General features: G+C 50.1%; 1 protein-coding gene across 4 annotated transcripts in view; it reads left to right on the top strand.

Annotated features, from left to right (window-relative positions):
- The window catches only part of LOC140428420 (collagen alpha-1(XIV) chain-like), a 295,003-nt gene that overhangs the window by 146,441 nt on the left and 126,473 nt on the right, over nucleotides 1-22,089 (top strand). For all 4 annotated transcript variants that reach the window (XM_072514848.1, XM_072514846.1, XM_072514847.1 and 1 more), the window contains exons 23-24: nucleotides 10,000-10,116; nucleotides 11,373-11,519. In XM_072514848.1, the coding sequence (XP_072370949.1) occupies nucleotides 10,000-10,116; nucleotides 11,373-11,519 (264 nt within the window). The remainder of the gene's footprint in view (nucleotides 1-9,999; nucleotides 10,117-11,372; nucleotides 11,520-22,089) is intronic.

The raw sequence follows: 22,089 nt of genomic DNA, 5'->3' as shown, positions 1-22,089 counted from the left end.
TAAAAGGACAAATTACAAAAACATTTGAGATAACATTCATAGTATTTTTTTCACCGTGTGTGTGAGTGAGTAAATAAAGCTAAACCCGGCGATATTGATCTGAATTGCAGTTGTGTGGCTGAAAGCTGGGGCAATCAGCTAACGGTCCTGACTGTGGGAGTGCATAAGGAGATTTTTTACTCGGCTTTCTGGCCAAACGTGTCTGGGATGGGATTCAGGAGGTCTACACATTCCGGCGGAGGGTACCCTAAACCTTTCTGTGAGGCCTCCAGGAGCATGTCTGAGAATAACCCGACGAAAAAAGTAAAATATGTTTGAAAAGACTCACTGGGTTGGCCTAATGGGAAACTATAGCCGGGATTCTCCGAGCCCGCGCCGGGTCGGAGAATCGGCGGGGACGCGGGAAATTCCCGCCACGCCGTTCCGACGCTGGGAGCTGCGCCGGCCACGCAGGGCCGCTTTTCGGTGCCGGAGCAGCGCGCAGCACTCCGGTGCCGTGCTGGCCCCCTGAAGACCGCTGAATCGCTGGGCCAGGAGGCCCGTTGACCCCGCCGTACACCACTCCGGTGTTTACGCCGGCGTCAATACTTGGCCTATAGCTTCCGCTGCAAGTCTCTGGTTAAGTCAGCAGTTGAGCTCTGGAGTCAGATTCCACAGCTTATATCGGGTGCTTGCTATCTGCGTAGAAGGGGAGATTAAAATGGAAACCTGCAGGAAGCCAACAGCGCCATGCTGATGAGTCCCATCAGCAATTTTAGCTCTCTACCCTTAAGGACATTTCAAGAGCAACTTTAATGAACTGGAAGCAGAAGTTACAATGAAATACACCTTGCACAAGGCCCCGACCAATAGGGAGACAATGCTAGGCCAGTGCACTGGGTATCCAATCGGAGGCTGATTACTCTGCATTTGCTCATTGACTTAACAAATACAATGAGCCTATCAGTGGCAATTGCAGAGCAAAATCATGCTCTGATTGGTGAGTCCGAAAGCGGGAAAACTGGTAATGAACGGGTAACCACGATGAGAGGCAAGGGAGAGGCTGCTGACGTTTGTGAATCAAGCCATGAGGAGCCGAGCGGGTGAGCAGGCTGGCGTTGTGTGCCGGCACGAGCAGACCCACAACTGCAACAGGCGAGCGAGACGTGACTGCCAAATCAAGCCACCAGGTCAGCTGCCGAGCAGGCAAGGCAAGCAGGTTTGCTTCGGGCGGCGGCACTAGCGGACCCAGGCCAGCACAAGCAACAGGCGCGCAAGGCGCGCCACCCCAAATCAAACCACAAGGAGTTGACGAGCAGAGGAGCAGGCCCAGGCCACCAGCAAATGCGCGATGATTTCCCAAAGTGAGGGTGAGACGCGGTGGCTATGGTGAACGAGGCAGGCTGACTTGAAGACCCCAGACGAGAGAGCTGAGTAAGATTGTTAGAAGGGGAGAGTGTGAGGGGTGGGGGGAGACTATGAGGGGTGGGGGGAGACTGAGTTAATGGGGGATGGGGGAATATTGTGAGGGTGTGGGGGGAGGAGAGTGTGTGAGAAGGCTGGGTTGCATTACAGAGGTAGGGAGAATTTGTGATGGGGTTGGAGGTCCATGGGGAGGGAGTGTTTGTGAGTTTGTAAGAGGAATGGGCAGGAAACGTCCAAGGCTGTCTACTGTTATGTTTGCAAATTATTCCCTGACCCTAGTAAAGGGAAAGAAGTCAATGGACACTCTAACTGGAGAAATGTTGGAAGAGATATTGTTGATCATGAAACTTCCAAAGTTCATATTAAAGCTGTGGGTGTGTGTTCGTTCAAAGATGTTAATTATCTGGGAGAATTGATTCTGTGTTACTAGCTCAATTGAAAAGTAATGTTCTTACTGGAGGAAAATGCTGAGACGTGTTCTTGCCACAGTCAAATTTTTGTCTTCCTTGTGACTACCTCGAAGAGGACATGATGTGTCATCATTGTCAACTCCAAGAGGTAACTTTTTAGCCTGCCTTAAATATCTCAATGAATTCAATGAGTTTGTCAAAGGGCATTTGAAAAATTTATCAGCAAAGTGGCCCTGGAAGACCAACATTTTAATGCATCAAACCTACGATGACTTTGTCATTATAATGGGAGAGCAGCTTAGAAACCATTTCACTGATGAAGTAAAACATACCAAATATTCTTCCATAATAGATGATTCAACACCTGGGCTGGGATTCTCCTCTACCCGGCGGGGCGGGGGTCCCGGAGGGATGGAGTGGCGGGAACCACTCCGGCGTCGGGCCGCACCTTTAGGGGCCAAGCCCTCACCTTGAGGGGCTAGGCCTGAGCCGGAGCGTTTGGCGCGCCGCCGGCCAGCGGGAAAGGCCTTTGGCGCCATGCCAGCCGGGGCCGAAAGGACTTCGCCGAGTGCATGCACGGGAGCGTCAGCGGCTGCTGACGTCATCCCCGCGCATGTGCAGGGGTGGGGGGGGCCATGTGTTGGCCATGGTGAAGGCTGTGGCCAAGGCGGAGGGAAAAGAGTGCCCCCACGGCACAGGCCCGCCCGCAGATCGGTGGGCCCCGATCGCGGGCCAGGCCACCGTGGGGGCACCCCCCCTGGGCCAGATTGCCCCGCGCCCCCCCCAGGACCCCGGAGCCCACCCGCGCCGCGTGGTCCCGCCGGCAACAGAGGTGGTTTGATTCTCGCCGGTGGGACTGGCATTCCAGCAGCGGTACTCCGGCCCATCGCGGGCCGAGGAATCGCCGGGGGGGGGGGGGAGGGTTCGCCAACCGGCGAGGCACGATTCCCGCCCCTACCGAATATCTAGTGCTGGAGAATTCGGCAACCGGCGAGGGCGGGATTCACGCCAGCCCCCGGCGATTCTCCGACCTGGCAGGGGGCCGGAGAATCCCGCCCCAGATGTGAATCGTGTGGACCAATTATGACTAGCGATGGTGAAGTTGTAGACTGATTTTTTTGTTTTGTCCAGCTACAACCACTCACCTCTGAGTCTCTTGAAAATCATTGCAAATTTAGGTTTGAACATCAAGAATTGCCATGGGCAGAGCTTCAATTATGTAGCAAATATGGCAAGAAATTATTCAGGTCTGCAGGGAAGACTGAACAATGCAAGTTCTGAATAATGTGAATTATTCATCTCATGTTCCAGTTACTCCCTGAATTTAATCTGCAATTCTGCAGCTGAATCCTGTGAGGGAGCTGAGCATTTCTTTTAATTTTGTTCTAAACATGAATTCCTTTTTTTGGGTTTCCACGCAGCGGTGGAATATTTTGCAATCATGCTTGGAGCATGATATAAGGATAATATAGGATAATATAGATAATAAGGAAATCCATGGGTTTCTCTTCAAACAATTGTACTTCCCACACTGCAGAGTGTTAAAGAGGGAGGGCGGGATTCTCTCAACGGGAGTCTAAGTGCCGATGCCGGAGTAAAAACCGGAGTGTTTTACTCCGGCGTCGGCGCCCGTTCCCAGACCCTTATTCTGGGGCCTCCGTGGGGCTGGCAGGGGCATGGCGCGATTTGCAGGGGCGGGGCCTCAGTGCGGCATCGGAGACCCGGTGCCGCGTAAAAGATGCAGCGCCTTGGGTACCGCGCATGCGCAGTTGGGCAGGCGCCAACTAGCGCATGCACAGTGGCCGTCCCCCCCCAGGCCACCCCGCACAACAATGGTGTAGGGCTATAACATTGGCGGCGAAGGAAAGGAGGCCCGCCGACAGAGAGGCCGGCCCACCGATCGGTGGGCCCCGATCGCGGGCCTGACCCCTTCGGAAGCCACTCCTGGTGACGGAGCCCCCCTCCCCATCCCACTGGCCGCCCCCCGAGCGTTCCCGCAGAGTTCCCGTCGGCAGCGACCAAGGGTGAATGGCGCCGGCGGGACTGTGTCATATCCGCTCGGCCAATCCGGGCCGGAGAATCGGTGGCCCCGCCGATTCCAGCGGCCCACGGCCGGTGGCGTGCCAAACGCGCCGGCGCAAATGGCGCCGATTCTCTGCACCTCGGAGAATCGCGCGCCGGCATCGGGGCGTCGTGGCACGGTTGCTCCGATTCTCCGGCCCGGCGCGGGGCTCGGTGAATCGACCCCAGAGAATTTTTAAAGCAGTTCACAGGATACTAGGAGAGATATTACACTTCACAGAATTAGTTACAAATTTATTTTCGAGTCAGAACTTGCAATATATTTCAAGTAGATAAGTATATTGCAACGTAGATTATAGAACAGCAGAAAAAATAACCTTAATTCTAATATAGAGTCTTGTAAAAGAGACTTTAAAACCTGTTTCCCCAGACTAAAATAAATCTTAAGATATCCATCAATTATTTCAAGCCAATGATCATTTCAGCTAGCTCATCAGCTGGCCATTCTGGGGCTGTTGTGAGGCCTTACTTTAAAAGTGTCCAGCTCCTGAGCAGATTAAAAAGTGTTCAACATCTTTGACTTAGCTGACTAAAGGCTTCTTATTTTGTAATCCTGTGCATTATTCGCCTATGTTCCACTCACTCCTTGAATTTAATCTGCAATGCTGCAGTTGAATCCTGTGAGGGGGCTGTACATTTTTTTTTTACTTTGTTCAAAATGCATATGCCTTTTTCTCGATTTCCACGCATACGGTGCAATATATTGCAATCTTGCTTGGAGCAGGCAAATGGAAAACATTTGACAGTCAAAAGAATTTGTGACACCAGATGGTCCGCACGTACAGATGCTGTTTTGCCTTTGACAATTAACTTTGCTGAAAAAGGAAATCTTTTTGTCATAGTTGAATCAAATTCACTGTGGAATTTAATTTCTCGCAGAAATTAAACTTCGAGACCAATGTGGTGTCAAGGCCAGAACTGACTCCACAGTAACATAGATTGTGGTTATTTCCTGCAAGAAGAGCCACTCTTCCTCTGAGGGTGGATTGAAATTCCATTACTGCAATGTAACATCGTTGTGAAGCCCAGGACCCTTTCCATCACTGCTAAGTTGGACATTATCCCCTTGTTTCAACTGGTTATGTTTTATTTAGTGTTAATTTTCTTTTGCTTTCAATATCCAGCTTTCTGTTGTACTCTGCTTGGGTGGAGGTTGCCATCTTGTTGGACATTAGTTTCGAAGCATTCAGTTGGTGCAATAATTTCAGCCACACCAAATCCTTTCAACTTTGTAGCTTAAAAATAATAGGAAAGCTCAGGAGAGGCAGAGCTAGTGACATTGTTGGATCGTACACCATGGATTTAGTCATGGACTATCCTCTGCTTAGGGCCCATAGTGAGTAATTTTCAATGTTACCATTTTGGCAGTAGACTAGCAGAGCAGATTGCCTGCCTAATATTAAACCCACTTGTGATAGCACGGGTAACAGGAGTCGGTAGAACTGCAGCTACTGCTAAATGCCTCTGTTGGGGCTTACGGCAGACTCAGCTGCAGCTTATTTACTTCAGCAGATGACCGGCGGATGTTCATTCTGACTTCCCGCGAGTAGAATTCTGCCATGTCCACGGACAGTGCCATTCAGCAAGCTGTGCTGAAGCTTAACTTTGGCAAAACGTCAGACAATGGCTTGTTGTTTAGCTTCGCAGGGATGAGCAAATTCTTGAGCGTTTTGTACACTTCTAGGCCTGCTTCTATCAAAAATATCACCCCTTTCCTCTCCCCCATTGCCTGGTTAATAGCTGGATTTTCAAGGATATTATTCGCAGTGAGAAACACTGCACATACCCATCAAAAGACTCTCAGTCACAGCTGTGCTCTCCCAGATAGCCAATAATACCTGTTGCTGCAGCCGTATTTGGAGGTCAAACCACGCATGTGTTCAAAGAGCTTTGCTTCGTAAATCTGAATTTTAAGACTATTTTGCAGCAAACCAAACCGCACATTTCCTTTTCTGGTTTGCTGGAAGCTTCACCAACCCAAGTTTGTTCAGTTCGGGAAGATCAATAATCCTACCTGTTGCCAGACATGTGGGGCGGGATTCTCCGCAATCGGCGCGATGTCCGCCGACCGGCGCCATAAACGGCGCGAATCAGTCTGGCATCGCGCCGCCCCAAAGGTGCGGAATTCTCCGCATCTTGAAGGGCCGAGCCCTCACCTTGAGGGGCTAGGCCCGCGCCGGACTGATTTCCGCCCCGCCAGCTGGCGCGGAATTGACTTTGCCATGCGGCGCATGCGTGGGAGCGTCAGCGGCCGCTCACGGCATCCCCGCGCATGCGCAGTGGAGGGGGTCTCTTCCGCCTCCGTCATAGTGGAGACCATGGCGAAGGTGGAAGGAAAAGAGTGCCCCCCACGGCACAGGCCCGCCCGCGGATCGGTGGGCCCCGGGGCCAGATCGCCCCGCGCCCCCCCCGAGGACCCCGGAGCCCGCCCGCGCTGCCTTGGCCCGCCGTTAAGATAGGTGGTTTGATTCACGCCGGCGGGACAAGCATTCCAGCAGCGGGACTTCGGCCCATCGCGGGCCGGAGAATCGCCGGGGGTGGCGCGATTCCCACCCCCGCCGAATGTCCGGTGCCGGAGAAGTCGGCAACCGGTGGGGCCGGATTCACGCCAGCCCCGGCGATTCTCCGACCCGGCGGGGGGGGGGGTCGGAGAGTCGCGCCCGTGATATCTTACAGGACAATATGAGACTGTGTGCAGCACATGGAGTTCAAGGGCCCAACTGAATTAGTTTATTCCAGTTTGCTTATAGGCGCACAATTGGCCACAAGAGGGTGCTATTGCACCATTTCTTATTTTTATTTGTTTACAAATCAAACTTAACCACAGGTTTCTTATTCCTCAGGGCATACTTACTTTTATTACCCAAAACTCCAGAACTTTGGCTCCATCTGGGGCTGGGTTTTCTCCAACGAAGGATTCATTTTGCCCTTAACTGTCAATTAAAATTTCAGCTTCATCAGACATGTCTGTTTGATTCTGAGTAGGATCAGACCTGGTTTCAGGAACAATGGGTGGGATTCTCCGTCCAGCGACACCGGAATCGCGAAACCACGGTCCGGCGGAAAGTCGTGTGCCAACCAAAAATCGAGGCCAGAGCCGGGTGCCCAACAGAGCACCATGCTCCAGTGCCTCAAAAGCGGCGTGGATGCGGTCCATGCCCTGCGCTGGCGTGGGCATGCAAATCATAGAGTGACACTCGTCAACATATCGTTAGCGGGCCCAACCCAGTAGTCTCCGGCCCCCCACGCTATTCCATCTCTGCCAGGCGCACATGGCACCGGCACAGTTCACTTGTGGCATTTCAAATCGGGGACTGGGCACCGTGGCTGCTGAGGAAGTGAGAGGAGGTAAGAAATCTTTCCAAAGGCTCAACCGTGGTATGCCAGTTGTGCCGTTGGCTGGGGGGCCACCTGCCAGGGTCGGGGGTGAGGGGTAGCTGTGGGGGCGACTTGGAGATGGCCATGGGCCCAGGTATCCCCCCAGGACCCGAGTGGTTTTGTACAGGCTACCATTGCCATGGTCTGCAAGGAAGCCATCTAGCTGCGCATTTCACTGACTGCCCAGTGTAACTCGTAAATGAGCAGAGCGCCACCGGCGGTATGGGCTCCCCACGTGCCCCCCAGACCACCCGTCTAGGAAATCCCAGACCCCAGCAGACCCATCAACAGTATGTGCATGGTACAGGCAGCCAGTGACCCACCAAATGCTCAGTGTACCCATCTGAAGCATTTCTCTACTGAAGGGGCGGGGGGGGGTTGCAGAGCGCAACGCGAACAGTGGACACATGCACCCTGGATCTTCCCACCCTCCCTGGCACATTCTGCACACCCTCCCCCCAGGGTGGATGTCCCACCAGTGGCATCATCAGCTAGCCCACCCCTGCAGGAGGACTGCGGCTGAGCAGAGAGACCGTGCAACATCTCTGCTGGATTATGGTGTACCTGGGACTGCGGGGGTATGGAGGAGGATACCCGTTCCCAGTGGCCATCAAGGTGACAGTCACCCTGAACCTTTATGCCATGGGGTCCTTCCAGGCACCGAGAGGGGACCAGTCCGGAATCCCCCAGACCTCTGTGCACAAGTGCATCCCCGCCGTAATGGATGGCCTATGTGCCCGGGTGGCGCAATATATCCCCTTCAACGTGGACCATGTACACCGGTTGGCCGGGCAGTTGGATCTGCCGCCAGCGCCATCATGACCCAGGTCCAGGGTGTGATTGATGGGACACATGTCCCCTTTCGGGCACCAGCTCATGAGGGGTGCCCTTCACCAATCGGAAAGGATTCCATTCCCTGAATGTCACATCTGCATCCGCTATCCAGGTAGCGTGCATGATGCGTTTGGCCTGACACATTCGTCGGTATCCAGCACCTTCGTGGCACTCCCTCAGGTGAGTGGTTGGCTCCTGGGTGACAGGGGATATCCATTGCGGTCGTGGCTGATGTTGCCTATCCGGAGGCCACAAACTGGTGTGGAGAACCGCTATAATGATGCCCATGCAGGGGTGTCATCGAATGGTGCATTGGCGTTCTGAAGACTGACATGCCTTGGGGCCACCCTTCTTGGCTGGAATAAGAGTTTGTGGGGAGTGGAGTGCTTATATGCAGCTCCAGCTTATCAGATTTCCAGTGCCAATCCCAACTGTAGCGAATCCGACACCGGCATGAAATGGAATTACACTAGTTCCATGTGGCGGGGATGCTGGACAGTTGGCATGTCCTGAATTGCTCTGGGACCGGCGCCACCATCGGGACCGTGGAGCACCCCTATTTCAGTCCCAGCATCAACACTTTGTCTGTCAAACGGAGAGGCCAGCCCAATGTTTGCTGGAGTAGCTAGTACTCTACTCATCGCCCTACTGTATAAATCATCAGATTCATGTCATTCTTCCGAACTTCCTTCTTCTTCATGAACTGCTGAAGGTAAAACAAACATTTGCACTATCAAATTCCTGCTCGCGACTTCAATCATCACGATGATGTTCTTTCAGCTTAACTTTCTGATTCAATTCCGACTTCTTTCTCTCACTCCACCCCTGTAATAACCCTTTCTGCTGGGATTGTTTGTTCTGTACTGAATGTACTAAATGTGGCTTCAACAATTTAAATGTTAGTTCCAAGAAACAATTCAGCCTGCATTCTTGAGGAATAAATAAAGAAAACAAATCACCAGTTTGCAATTCAAAGGCAACAGACATTTCTTCCAATTTGTACTGAGCATTTGTTTAACAAGAGCACTCTTAATAATTAGCACTGTGCGCTTTGCTGCTCCATTTGAAGTAGGGTGATAGAGTGAAACTCTAGTGCGTTTTACCCCATTCACTCATCAATTTTACAAATACTTATTTACAAAAAACTGAGGAAGTCAAAATAGAAAGCAAACTATGCAAAATATGTAGTTTTGCTAGTTGTTTTATGACAGGCTGGAAACCTGCTCTGCTTGTTTACCACCCAAGTGCCGAAGATGAGGTCTGCATCCATAAATATTTTGCACTTAATGGGTGGATTGCACTGAAATTGGGATTATGCCAATGTGTGAGTTAAAATAAAATTAAATCTATTGTCAGAATTGACACATATTCCCTGACACTTACAATTTAACTAATCCTATTTATCACTCATTGGGGTGGCACGGTGGCACACTGATTCGCACTGCTGTCTCACAGCGCCAGCGACCTGGGTTCAATTCTGACCTTGGGTGACAGTCTATATGGAGTTTGCACTTTCTCCCCATGTCGGCGTGGGTTTCCTCCGGGTGCCCTGGTTTCTTCCCACAGTCCAAAGATGTGCAGGTTAGGTGGATTGGCCATGATAAATTGCCCCCTAGTGTCCAAGAAGGTTAGTTGGGGTTACGGGGATACGGTGGGTGTGTGGGCCTAGTTGGAGTGCTTCTTCGGAGGGTAGGTGCAGACTCGATGGGCCGAATGGCCTCCTTCTGCATTGTAAGGATTCTATGATTTAGCTGTCAGAATACCGCTACTTTGCACTAGAACCAGCACTGTCCAAGCTGACCGACTGTCCAAGCTGACCGTTTACTCATTAAGGGCTATTGTAAGAGTTTGCCAGTCTCTAACCACTTAAACTGGGTATTTTGTTTTGCAGTGTATTTGAATGTAACTGATCTTACTACCTATCAGGTCCAATTGACCACCATGTGTGCTAAATGGCAAGGACATCCAGGAGCCTCAGCCTTCAGGATTATCTTAGAGTCGATGAAAGGTACATTCGCCCAGAGAATTCACTGCAAATGTTCAAACTGAAATTCGTATTTAACTTTTCCGTTTGAAATACTTTCCAAACACTTTTCTTTACCTCTTAAACTGTCTCTCTTGTAAATCTACACACATAATTGAAAGTGGATGTATGTACTGATCACAGAGAGAGCAGGGGATTCTCTCTCTAGTAGTTTAAACATCGTGAAAGGAGGCATTTTACAAAAGCACCACATCGCTGGATGAACTCTCGGTTGGAACTTTTCCCTCCTCCTCCATTGCTGCTTTTACTTGCCAGTTGTGATGTACCACATTGCTGGGATGGGCCTATTTAAATAATGGGGGCAGGAGTTTGCACCAGTAGAAGTACAAGGCTGGCAGCTAGTTCACAGAGGCAGAAGAAGCCATTTTTCTGAGAATAGAGGGTGGGAAATTACAATTCTCTTCAGGATCCAACTTTGGGATTGGCTTTAACACCAATAGATCCTTCTGGAAATGATTACTGCTCACCATTTCAGTTTTCCTTTCGCTTGGCATTGAACAGGACCCGGGCGTACTCTCAATCGGCTCTCTGGGAGCAATCAGGGATGCATCTGGTGGGATTCTTTGCGGACTCTGAAAGGGCTAGCACAGGCAGCTCTGAATTGCTGCCACCTCCCTGTCCCCGATCAGGCTTAGCAGCTTATTTTAAACGGGGCAGAAATTCACCGGAATCGAAGCAGAAAATTCTGGCAATGTTCTGTAGGTCCATGGGGAGAGAAATAGAGTTAACGTTTCTGGTCATTGGCACGTCATGCAGAGTTCGAAGCCATTCAACGTTAAGTACTGTGGTTGAGTATATCTGGCCATTACTTCCTGTTTAGACTCCCACTTGTGGGTCAGGAGAAGCAGGAGTGCTGCCCTGCCCTGTCCCCGGCCACTGGGGGGCTCGAGTGCTCTCAAAGCCCCCTGGCCTGGCCATCAAGTCCGGTATCCGTTTTTGGAGTCTAGTACTAATTCATGCCGGCGTGAGGCCTGGTCTGGCATGAGCCTAATAACTCATTTAAATATGATTATCTGGATCCCGCCCAACAAGATCGTGATCCAGATTGCCCCGGGCACCACAGGTCGGCTGCATTGCGCTCAGCTCGGTGCCCAGCGCCAAACCCGTTTTGTGCCTCTCCCACAATGCACCGGGCGCAACAGGATCGGTGCTAGGCGCGATGTGGTGGGACAATCGCGCCCAGTATCTTTATCTTTAATATCTTCTCTGTTCCATTACAGACGGAAAAACGCAGGAAAGCACTTTGCACGCAGGAACAGACAAGTATTGTTTCAGACTGCTCTTTCCCAATACTCAGTATAAGTTTACCGTGTACACACGCCTGCAAGACATGGAAGGATCTGCTGTTTCTGTTCTTCAATCTACCTGTAAGTTCCTTTGTACATGGGATTTGACTTTAAGGTTTATCGCATTTAAAGTTTAAAAAATCAGTGTGTGAGGAATTTAACAATAGCTCAAGTTGTGTCAAAATATTTAATTTTGAACAGTTTCCAGCCCATGTAGGTGAAATAATGCAACTGCAGTGTTCATAATATAATTAATGTCATGTTACCAGCTGCCAATGGATAGGAAAATTCTTCCACTGAAGCTCCCCAAACATATACCTCACAAATTCTCGAAATAATCCCCTGGGATCTGCCCTGACAGTAAAGTCTGCATACAACGTCCTCTCCGTTCATAATTTGGTCCTTCCAACATTCCCATTACAATCCTAATTGCAGTTTGAAGATCAATTTAATGAAATTGTACTTTCAACAAATTGGGAATTGAGGTGCACATTTCCAACTATTTTCCATTGTAATGTCATTTTACTATTGATGCATTCTCCTTTCTCTTTCCTATATCCTGCCCCCCTTTGTGATTAGTCATTATTGATATTCTTCCGCAGTGATGACTGTCCTCTCGGATTTTAGAGAAGTGGCCACTCTTACGTGGGCATCATAGCCAAGATCAGTACTTTATCATCCAACATTCAACTGCTAGCAGGAATCATTGGTAGATTTGGCCTTTCTATCCAAGGGTCCTCAGCCACTTGTAACTCTTCAAATGTTTCAATGCTGCAATCAAATGGCTGGGAATAGATCACGGATGGAGCCTTCAACAGTTTTGTTATGCATCTATGCTGGCCCACAACTGACACCACCTCTATCTGTTCCTGTGCCATCATGGACTGGTCCATGCTCCCAGCGCCGCATACATTTTGTGTAGGTCAGTGCATAGTTCCTGCGGGCACGCCAAGTGCTTTCGCATATTATTCTCCATAAGGTTGGCCATTATTTTCATGGAGGAATCGATGCACAGAGAGCCCTGAGTTATTGTGGTGCATGCAAGTTGTATGGGCTCGTGGGGTTTAATGGGAGTTTCTCTGGTTGGCAACCAGTAGCTAGTGGTGTCCCTCAGGGATCAGTGTTGGGCCCACAATTGTTCACAATTTACAGAGATGATTTGGAGCTGGGGACCAAGGGCAATGTATCCAAGTTTGCAGACGACACTAAGCAAAAAGTGCAGAGGATACTGGAAGTCTGCAGAGGGATTTGGATAGGCTAAGTGAATGGGCTAGGGTCTGGCAGATGGAATACAATGTTGACAAATGTGAGGTTATCCATTTTGGTAGGAATAACAGCAAAAGGGATTATTACTTAAATGATAAAATGTTAAAACATGCTGCTGTGCAGCGAGACCTGGGTGTGCTGGTGCATGAGTCGCAAAACGTTGGTTTACAGGTGCAGCAGGTGATTAAGAAGGCAAATGGAATTTTGTCCTTCATTGCTTGAGGGATGGAGTTTAAGACTAGGGAGGTTCTGCTGCAATGGTATAAGGTGTTAGTGAGGCCACACCTGGAGTATTGTGTTCAGTTTTGGTCTCCTTACTTGAGAAAGGACGTACTGGCACTGGAGGGTGTGCAGAGGAGATTCACTAGGTTAATCCCAGAGCTGAAGGGGTTGGATTATGAGGACCGGTTGAGTAGACTGGGACTGTACTCGTTGGAATTTAGAAGGATGGGGGGGATCTTATAGAAACATATAAAATTATTAAGGGAATAGATAGGATAGATGCGGGCAGGTTGTTTCCACTGGCAGGTGAAAGCAGAACTAGGGGGCATAGCCTCAAAATAAGGGGAAGTAGATTTAGGACTGAGTTTAGGAGGAACTTCTTCACCCAAAGGGTTGTGAATCTATGGAATTCCTTGCCCAGTGAAGCAGTTGAGGCTCCTTCATTAAATGTTTTTAAGATAAAGATAGATAGTTTTTTGAAGAATAAATGGATTAAGGGTTATGGTGTTCGGGAGGGAAAGTGGAGCTGAGTCCACAAAAGATCAGCCATGATCTCATTGAATGGCGGAGCAGGCTCGAGGGGCCAGATGGCCTACTCCTGCTCCTAGTTCTTATGTTCTTATGGACTCCTCGCCCTCATCCAAAAGCTCACGTTACTTCAGGGAACTCTCACATGTGGGAATGCATTTGTTGCTGCTGTTTAAAGCAGAGTCTCCTTTCCTGTGACTCCTGAGGCCCTAGTTATTATCTGCACCGAGCTGAGCAGGGCTGTGTCAGTTCTCAATCCTACAAGGCAAACTGCCTCTGTCTCTAGCATCTCCATCTGTCCACTGGTGGCATGTTCCTCACCCAGTAACATCCAATTTAAATGGATGTGTATACCCACCAAGGTGAGTGTGCATGTGTTAATGGATGGTGTGCATGTAAGGTGTGATGGTGCTTGTTTGGAGTTTTTTTGGTCATCTTGGCCCAGTGGTGGAGAGGGAGGAAGTCTTCTTGGATGGATATCTGCACCTGTGTGAACCACAGGAAGAGATTATGAGATATAATCTAATGAGCAGAAGTGTTGAGCCATCCGAATATAATTGAGTGTTCACTATTATGTCAGGCGAGTGGAGTCTCTTAATGTGTCTCTTAATGAGCACATTACTCTCTCTGATCACCATCTCCACCAGGGGTGCCCATTTTGACATGTCCAACTTCTTCATGGTCTCCAATCCTGGCTATTTCCATGATTCCCTCTTCCACTGGTGTATAATAAATACGTCCACCCGTTTGAACCCTCGCTTGGGCACTGTGAACCTGTTGCTCCTGCAAGGACAAAAGAGAGCAGGATGTGGCAGTGCTGTCCTCTATGACCAATGGCATCTGCTCTGATTCATTGTAGGATGTATGGATCAGCTGTAATTGATCTTCAGCAGCCCTGTATCTCTGAGACATTCTGAGGGTTCTGTAAGTCCCCTGCTTATACATTCCCCTAATGTTTATGTGGTGTTGGGTGCTCTGGTGCACAGATGAGCCAACACAGTTGTATGTGGTACAACTCTATTTTATTTTAACTCTTATAATACAGTTTGTTCTGGATACTCTGCACGTGCTGTCTCCCTGAGTGTGTTTGGTAGCAGATGTGTCCTGGTCCTCCTCTGCAGCTAATACTGACCACCGGGGGTCGTGTCTGTGCTTTTATATCTTTCTGTCATTGGTTGTGGTGTTGTGTGTTCTGATTTGTCTGTTGGTGTGTCTATCATGATGTGTGTGTTTGAATATCATGACATCCCCCCTTTTTACAAAGATATGTGCCTACGTGGTTATAAATATAATTGTGTCGTGAGTGCATCTAAAAGTGTGTGTGTGTGTTGTGTACAGCGTGTGTATATGACGTAACTATTTACATGGGGCGATGTCGGGTGCGTCACACTAACAAGGTTGTACCATAACAAAACTTGGATGCGAGAGAAAAAAAAAAACTTGAACATTGGTCCGGTCAGACGATATCTGGAACAATAAACAACAACAGGTTATAATACAGAAGTGTTTGACTTTTTGAACGTATGAACAGCGTTATAAGTCCAGTCTAATGGGTGACCGCCTCAAGAATGGGCTGGTCCTCAAGCCGGTTCAGCTGTGGAGATTTGGGGTCACACTGGTTCACCTTGGACTGTTGGAGGTGATGCTGTTGCCGAAGTCTCTACTTTACCATTTGTTGTACTTCGTGCAGTGCTTGGTTTTTTCATTCGTGCAAATATAACATCCAACATCTTTGTTAGTGTTGCCTTGGCTGTGGTTTGGTTCTGGTGGCGATGGAAGGGGCATGATCCGTGGCATCTCCACGAAGTCATCCTTGGGAACTAGTGGAGGATCCGGCGTGTGCGTATGGTTCAGTTGCGAGCGTGGAAGGCGGCGCAAAGCTCGCTGATTGCACCTACGCACCAATCCATCCGCCCTGCATGCCAGGAACAAGGTGGAGTCTTTTTTCTTTTTATGTTTGTGGTGGACGGCATCTTGTAGCCGATGGGTCGTTGCCATCGAAGTAGCACCATCACTAATATCATGCAAGGCGATGACTGTGCCAGATGTGGAAGTTGGCCGAGACCGTGCACGCTGGTTCCGGCCACCTGCTGTGCCGGAAGGGCGACGCCGCAGAGAAACGTCGAAGCATGTCGCCTTGGAGAGAGAATTGTTGCTCGCATCAACGTCTGGCGATGGCGCGAATTGGTGTGTCCATCTTGGACCGCCGGTGCTGGTTGCCACTGCCGACCCAGTGGGACTGCCACGCGATCCATTCCCTGTCGCCGTGGCATCCGCCGTCACCCTGAGCGTGCCATCACCGAGGCCGCGACACCGCCCGTCCGGAGCAAGGTCTGGCGTGCGCAAATCAGAGTCGGCGCTTGGCTGCTCCCCATCTGGAGTCCGGTCTGCCTTCCGTCGATGCCCCCCGTCCGGAGTCCCAACAGGTTCACTGGAGGCAGCCGAGATTCCCTGAAGCTGCACTTCTGGAGTCGGAACATGCAGGAATGCACCAACCAGTGGAGAGGCTCGAGCCATCGAGGGTGGAAGCGGTGCGCCGCCACCGCAGTCGTCAGTGGTCCCACCGTGATCGTCGAGTGCCTCGGTACGCACTAGGCGAGGTCTGTCACCTTGCACCTTTTGCATGGGAAGTGGGATGCTGTCGTCACTCGTCTCACATCCCGTGGATAGATCCTCATTAGCAGCTTGCTGTTCACTAGGGTTGGATAAATTGTCAGAGTTTTCATCTGGTGGTGCACACCATGTCGGTGGACTGTCATTGTCTTGCCGTTGTCCTTCATTTGGGCTTTTCTTCTTTGGAATTTTAAATCTTCCCCCAGACATTGCAGAACCTTGTTTATTACCCCCAAATTCTCCCATATGTATGGTCTCGAATATAGAATCCAATGTTTCTATCGGCATTGTACTATTTTCCAAAGAACATTCCGTTTCACTTTTCTTCTCAGGTACCTCATATGTATCTTTGTCTAATGTACATGCCTTCATGGTCTCTGGGTCTGATTTTGCTGGGACTGGCATGGTCACAGTCTCTCTTTTACTGTTCTCAATTGCCCACATTATACTCCCCATACATAACTGCTTAATCACTGGGGTTAGTGTGGTACAATGGATAATCGGGTCGACCTTATCTGCATCTTCACCATTAGTGGAAAGCACACTTGGTTCACTTGAAACTGCTGTGGGTTTTAAATTCGTTATCTGGCTACTCGATGTCGGTGTCCTCAGGATTCTTGCTCCAATGTTCTGCTCATTTATCAGTGGAGTGTGTATAGGTTCAATGCAATTCATGTTCCCCTCAAGGTTTGAAGAGTCATTACTGACTAACTGCTGGTCTCCGAAGTTGGGATTTTGCGGCGTTGTGTTGAAGGGAGACATTTGTCCCTGCTGTAGATATGATTCAGGTTGTGTTATTTCCATTACCTGAGGATCAATGTCTTGTCCATTTTTTCGATCCGTACTAAAACACTGGCAATTCTCAGTCTGCTCCTTGCAAGTTAAACATTCAATAAATTTCTTTAGCAAATCCTCAGCATCCTTCTGTGGCCGTGCAGCATTATTAATCTCTGTTCGGCTATAATGATCCTGAAGGTCAGCGCATAAACCTTTTTTCTTCGGGCTTGGACGAGGCAATTCCTTTGGCTTGTCTTCAGTTGGGCTTGAACAGTCATCAGCGCTGTGCCCTTCATTGTAGCATGAGAGACATTCATGGTCATGCTGCTGTGTAGTGGAGCATGGTAGGCTGTTATAGCCTTCTTGCTGTTCACGTGAGCATGGCAGACTTGCATCATCTGCCGCTGGTTGGTCAGGAGAGGTTGCTAGACCCTCATGGTCTTGTTCCTGCAAGGACTGCACATTGGAGTCTTGCGTTGCTTTTATCGTGGAGGCTGTCCACGAGCTCTCTGTGGAGGCTTGTGACACTGGAGTCACTTCTTGTTCGTGCAAGGACTGCGCTCTGGAGTCTTGCGTTGCTTCTATCGTGGAGGCTGTCCACGAGCTCTCTGTGGAGGCTTGTGACACTGGAGTCACTTCTTGTCCGTGCAAGGACTGCGCTCTGGAGTCTTGCATTTCTGCAATTGTGGAGTCTGTCCACGAGCTTGCTGTGGAGGCTTGTGACACTGGAGTCACTTCTGGTTCATGCGAGGACTGCGCTCTGGAGTCTTGCATGTCTTCTTTCATAGAGTCGGGAACGTTGAGCGGGACGTGGACCACGCTCTGTGTGGCAGCAGGGCGCTCTCCGTGTGCTTGCACCGCTCCCTGTCTGTTAATGTCAGGCTGCAGCATCATCCGGTACTGATAAGTTGGAACGTCATATCTGCTGGATTGAAGATCCTCAAATCCGAAAAATGAATCCGCATCTGCGTCGGATTCAATGTGGGGGCCGCCAATGTGCAACACGAAAGGTTCGTCCGAGTCATAGTCGTATAGGACCACGGAGCTATCATTGGGCTCGCGAGGTCCGGAAACACTGTAAAGATCGTCATCGAAGTATTCGAGGTCGGAATCATCGGCTTGTGCGTAGGTAACTGCTTGTCGGAGGGTTCTTTGGAGGTCAAATTCATCTCCTGGGTCAATTTGCGGCACTGTGCTGTCATTCCAGGTGAGGGAAGGTTGTTTTACAGCTTTAACAGATTTTTGTTTTTTTGATTTGGGACGTTTCCCTTTTAAATTGGATTTGGGACGTTTCCCCTTTAAATTGGTGCAGTCTGGGGCCTCTGACATCCTGACGCTCGGTATGTAGCACGTAGGAAGCGACTGCGCATGCTCAAATCGCTGTTCCTTTACCGATGGCCGTTTTCTTGACTGCGCATGCGCAGCATCTCGCGCATGCGCAAACGATACTTCCGGTTCTGCGCAATGCTCGCGCAACTGTGCTAGCGTGATACCTTTAGCAAGATGGCCACCGACCTCGACCCAGCCCTCTCTCAGGCCCGGGATTTCGGCCTCTGGGAATTCGGGCTCCGGGATCCCAGCCACGAGGTGAGTACTGCAGCTTTTCTTACCTTTACTTGCCGATTGGATTGCGTTTTCTTCACAGTACTTGGAGAATTTGTCCAGGACTGCCTGGTAATCGTACCTTTGCTGCCTCCTGAAGAACCTGAACCTTGTGAATATTTCTCTTGCCCTTGCACCGGCGATGGTGAGGAGAAATTCAATTTTTTCGCTATCATCCAGGTCTTGGAGTTCAGCTGCCACCAGGAACAATTCAAACCATTGCCTGAATCGCCGCCAGTTTTCGCGGAGGTCGCCGTGGCACTGGAGCGGCTGCGGAACCGGGAGCTCTATCATTTTGCCTGGGCACTGCTGGTTGTCTCTGTACACTGAGGTATGCCGGCAGGTATCGATCCACTCCTGTACCATGTGGTGTTGGGTGCTCTGGTGCACAGATGAGCCAACACAGTTGTATGTGGTACAACTCTATTTTATTTTAACTCTTATAATACAGTTCGTTCTGGATACTCTGCACGTGCTGTCTCCCTGAGTGTGTTTGGTAGCAGATGTGTCCTGGTCCTCCTCTGCAGCTAATACTGACCACCGGGGGTCGTGTCTGTGCTTTTATATCTTTCTGTCATTGGTTGTGGTGTTGTGTGTTCTGATTTGTCTGTTGGTGTGTCTATCATGATGTGTGTGTTTGAATATCATGACAGTTTAGGTAGCAGCATGTATCGTGAGACACTTACGTGTTTGTTGGAAGGTGAATACACGTCCTGAGGGTTGTGGGTAACTCACCTTGTCAGAGCACACCAAACTATTGAACCTTATCCTGCATTAGATCCATCTTCTTCTGACCACAATTCCGCAGCTGTGATTGGGAGTGATGCCCAGCCTTTCACGCTTGGATTGTATGGTTAGCCCCCTCCTGCCATCCCCTGGGAAGAGCCCCTTCCCCTCCTGCACAATACCCAGCATCACCTCCAGGTTTGAGTATGGGGATCGAGGGGTTGCCTTGCCCCAGTCTCCAGGCCTCGAACTCTCCTAAAAGTGAGAAATTAAACTAATTTCTTATTCTTCAATGTGCAATCTCAATACGGGTAATGGCAGCCCTGGTGAGTTGAAATCGGACTCACACTTAAGATGAATCATTTCTGTTCCCGCCCCCACAGATGTTAATTAGCTGCTGACTCCATCTTCGGGACCTGGAAATGGTCCCAACTTCTGTATTTCCTGCCGGCAATGAAAATTCAACCCATAATGTCTTTCATAACCTCAAGGTTTCCCAAAGCCCGATACAAGTGTAGCATAGTGGTTAGCACAGTTTCTTCACAGCTCCAGGGTCCCAGGGTCGATTCCCGGCTTGGGTCACTGTCTGTGCGGAATCTACACGTCCTTCCCGTGTCTGTGTGGGTTTCCTCCAGGTGCTCCGGATTCCTCCCACAGTCCGAAGATGTGCAGGTTAGGTGGATTGGCCATGCTAAATTACCCTTAGTTTCCAAAATGGTTGGGTAGGGTTACTGGGTTACCGGGATAGGGTGGAGGTATGGGCTTAGGTAGGGTGCTCTTTCCAAGGGCTGGTGCAGACTCGATGGGCCGAATGGTCTTCTTCTGCACTGTAAATTCCATGATTCTATGAATTAATAAAGTTTGAAATAGAGATATATTTGTAGCATTAAATGAATAACCATCACCCAACAATCGTTTCAAGAGCACTGTTAGTGTTGAGCTTCTCACATATGAAATGCGAGAGAAAATGGGTCAGAATATTCATGCAGGTGAATGCATTTTGAATATTAAAAATTAGAAATAATAGCCCAAATCTTTGAAAATGGGGAGATGACTCTGATTCAACTGATGTTGTTGATTTGTGTTGGGACCCTAAGGAGTTTCCGGCGTGTGCAGATCCGTGATGTATGTGGGATGTTTAAACATCCGATTACTGGTTTAACCCAACCTGGATTGTTTCTGATTCCACCGATTTCCCCCTCCTCCCAGCAATGTGCACACCCTACTGACAGTATTCACCCTCCTCCCCGCTCCCAGCCTGCTAATGTTTATCCCCTATCCTGCCAGCAATGTTCAACTCCTCCCCCACCGGCAGTGTTAACCGGCCCTATCCCCATCCTGGAAATGCTGACCCCACCCCACCATGTGCAACATTCACTGTCTTGCCCCCCCCCCCCCCCCCCCCCATTGTTCCGACCCCAAGTCTGGCAGTGTTCACACCCCCCTCCCAGCAATGTTCACCATTCAATTGACAGTGTCTACTGCACTGTCCCTTCCAGTCTGGCAATGTCCACCCTTTCCTCAAGGCAGTGTTTATTCCCTGCCTCCCCCAACAGTGTTCACCCCCATCCCAGCGATTTCCATCCACCTCTTAGCAATATTAACCCATTCCATTCCACTGCTCGCAGGTGTTTATACTCTTCCCCACCCACCATCTGTGACAATTCCCACCCCATTTTCCTGGGGTGAGGGGAGATGAACATTGTTGGGGCTTTGGGGGTGAGGGAGGAAGTCCACACTGTCGTAGGGTGAGGGATGTGTGAACACTGTTGAGGAGTGGTAGAGGGGGGTTGAGGTGAGAGGGAAGAGTTAACACTGTCAGGGGCTGAAAGAATGGGGGGGTGCCTTGTTGGGGGTGGAGGGTGGGGGAGTAGTTAGCTCTGTCAAGGGCTGAGGCTGTGCCGTTTCAAAGATTAACAGCAACATTTAAAACACTGAGTCAATTATCAAGGAAGATCTGGGGCTGGATTCTCCGATCGCCGAAATCGCGTTCGCTGATCGGCCGGAGAATCCACCTTTACGCTGGAATCGGGGGTGGCGCCGTTTTTCCGATGCTCCACCCCCTCAAAAACGGCGTACTCGGGGAGTACGCCACGTGCCGTCTGGATGGCCTCAGGACGTCACCTGAGGCCCTGCCCCGATGCTCCGTCCCCGATGGCCCAAGTTCCCGACGTCAAGGGGTGCGTGTCCTCACAATGTTTGGGGTCCTCGCGTGGCGGCTGTAGACTGTGTCCAGCGCCGACACAGTCCGGGGGGTGGGGGAGGGGGGGTGGGGGGAGCTGTTCCACTGGCAGGGGGGGCTTCGTCAGGGCCTGGGGGGGCTGATTGGGGATGGTCCAGGGTGGCGAGTGGGGTTACAGAGGGGCACCACCTGGCAGGCTACGTCTGCGTGCGGCCGGTGCCATGCTGTATGGCGCGGCCATGGACCCGGCCATTCTGCGGCTATATTGGCAGGTAAAGCCGCTGGCATTACGCGGCAAAGCTGCTAGACCCTCACCAAGCCAGCGCCGACTTCCTGGTTGTAAGACCAGACGGATCCTGCAAACATAGCCGCAGAATCAGAGAATCTAGCCCCAAGTCTTCAGTTCATGATGAGAGAAAAGGGTGTGGCTGCCCTGGAATTATGCTTGACAACTTGGCTCTCAACACTGTCCATCCCTGTATCCCTGCACGAGCCAGCATCAGAAGGTAAAAAGGCTTCAGAGTAAAGTAGCAAATCGACAGATTGAACTGCAGTCAGCATCTGCTGCTCTACCTGAAGCTGACCAGAAAATCTGGGCTAATATTCTAAATACTACACCATGCACATTTCTAAAATACTTTAATATATGGAATATGTACAAGTGGGTTAGAAATTACATTATATTGCAGACTCTTTGTAATATTACTCGCAGCCTATTTTGGAAGCTGTAGTTGG

This window comes from Scyliorhinus torazame, chromosome 8 (genome assembly GCF_047496885.1).
Source record: "Scyliorhinus torazame isolate Kashiwa2021f chromosome 8, sScyTor2.1, whole genome shotgun sequence".
Classification (NCBI taxonomy): Eukaryota; Metazoa; Chordata; class Chondrichthyes; order Carcharhiniformes; family Scyliorhinidae; genus Scyliorhinus; species Scyliorhinus torazame.
This window is presented reverse-complemented; position numbering and strand designations above follow the sequence as displayed.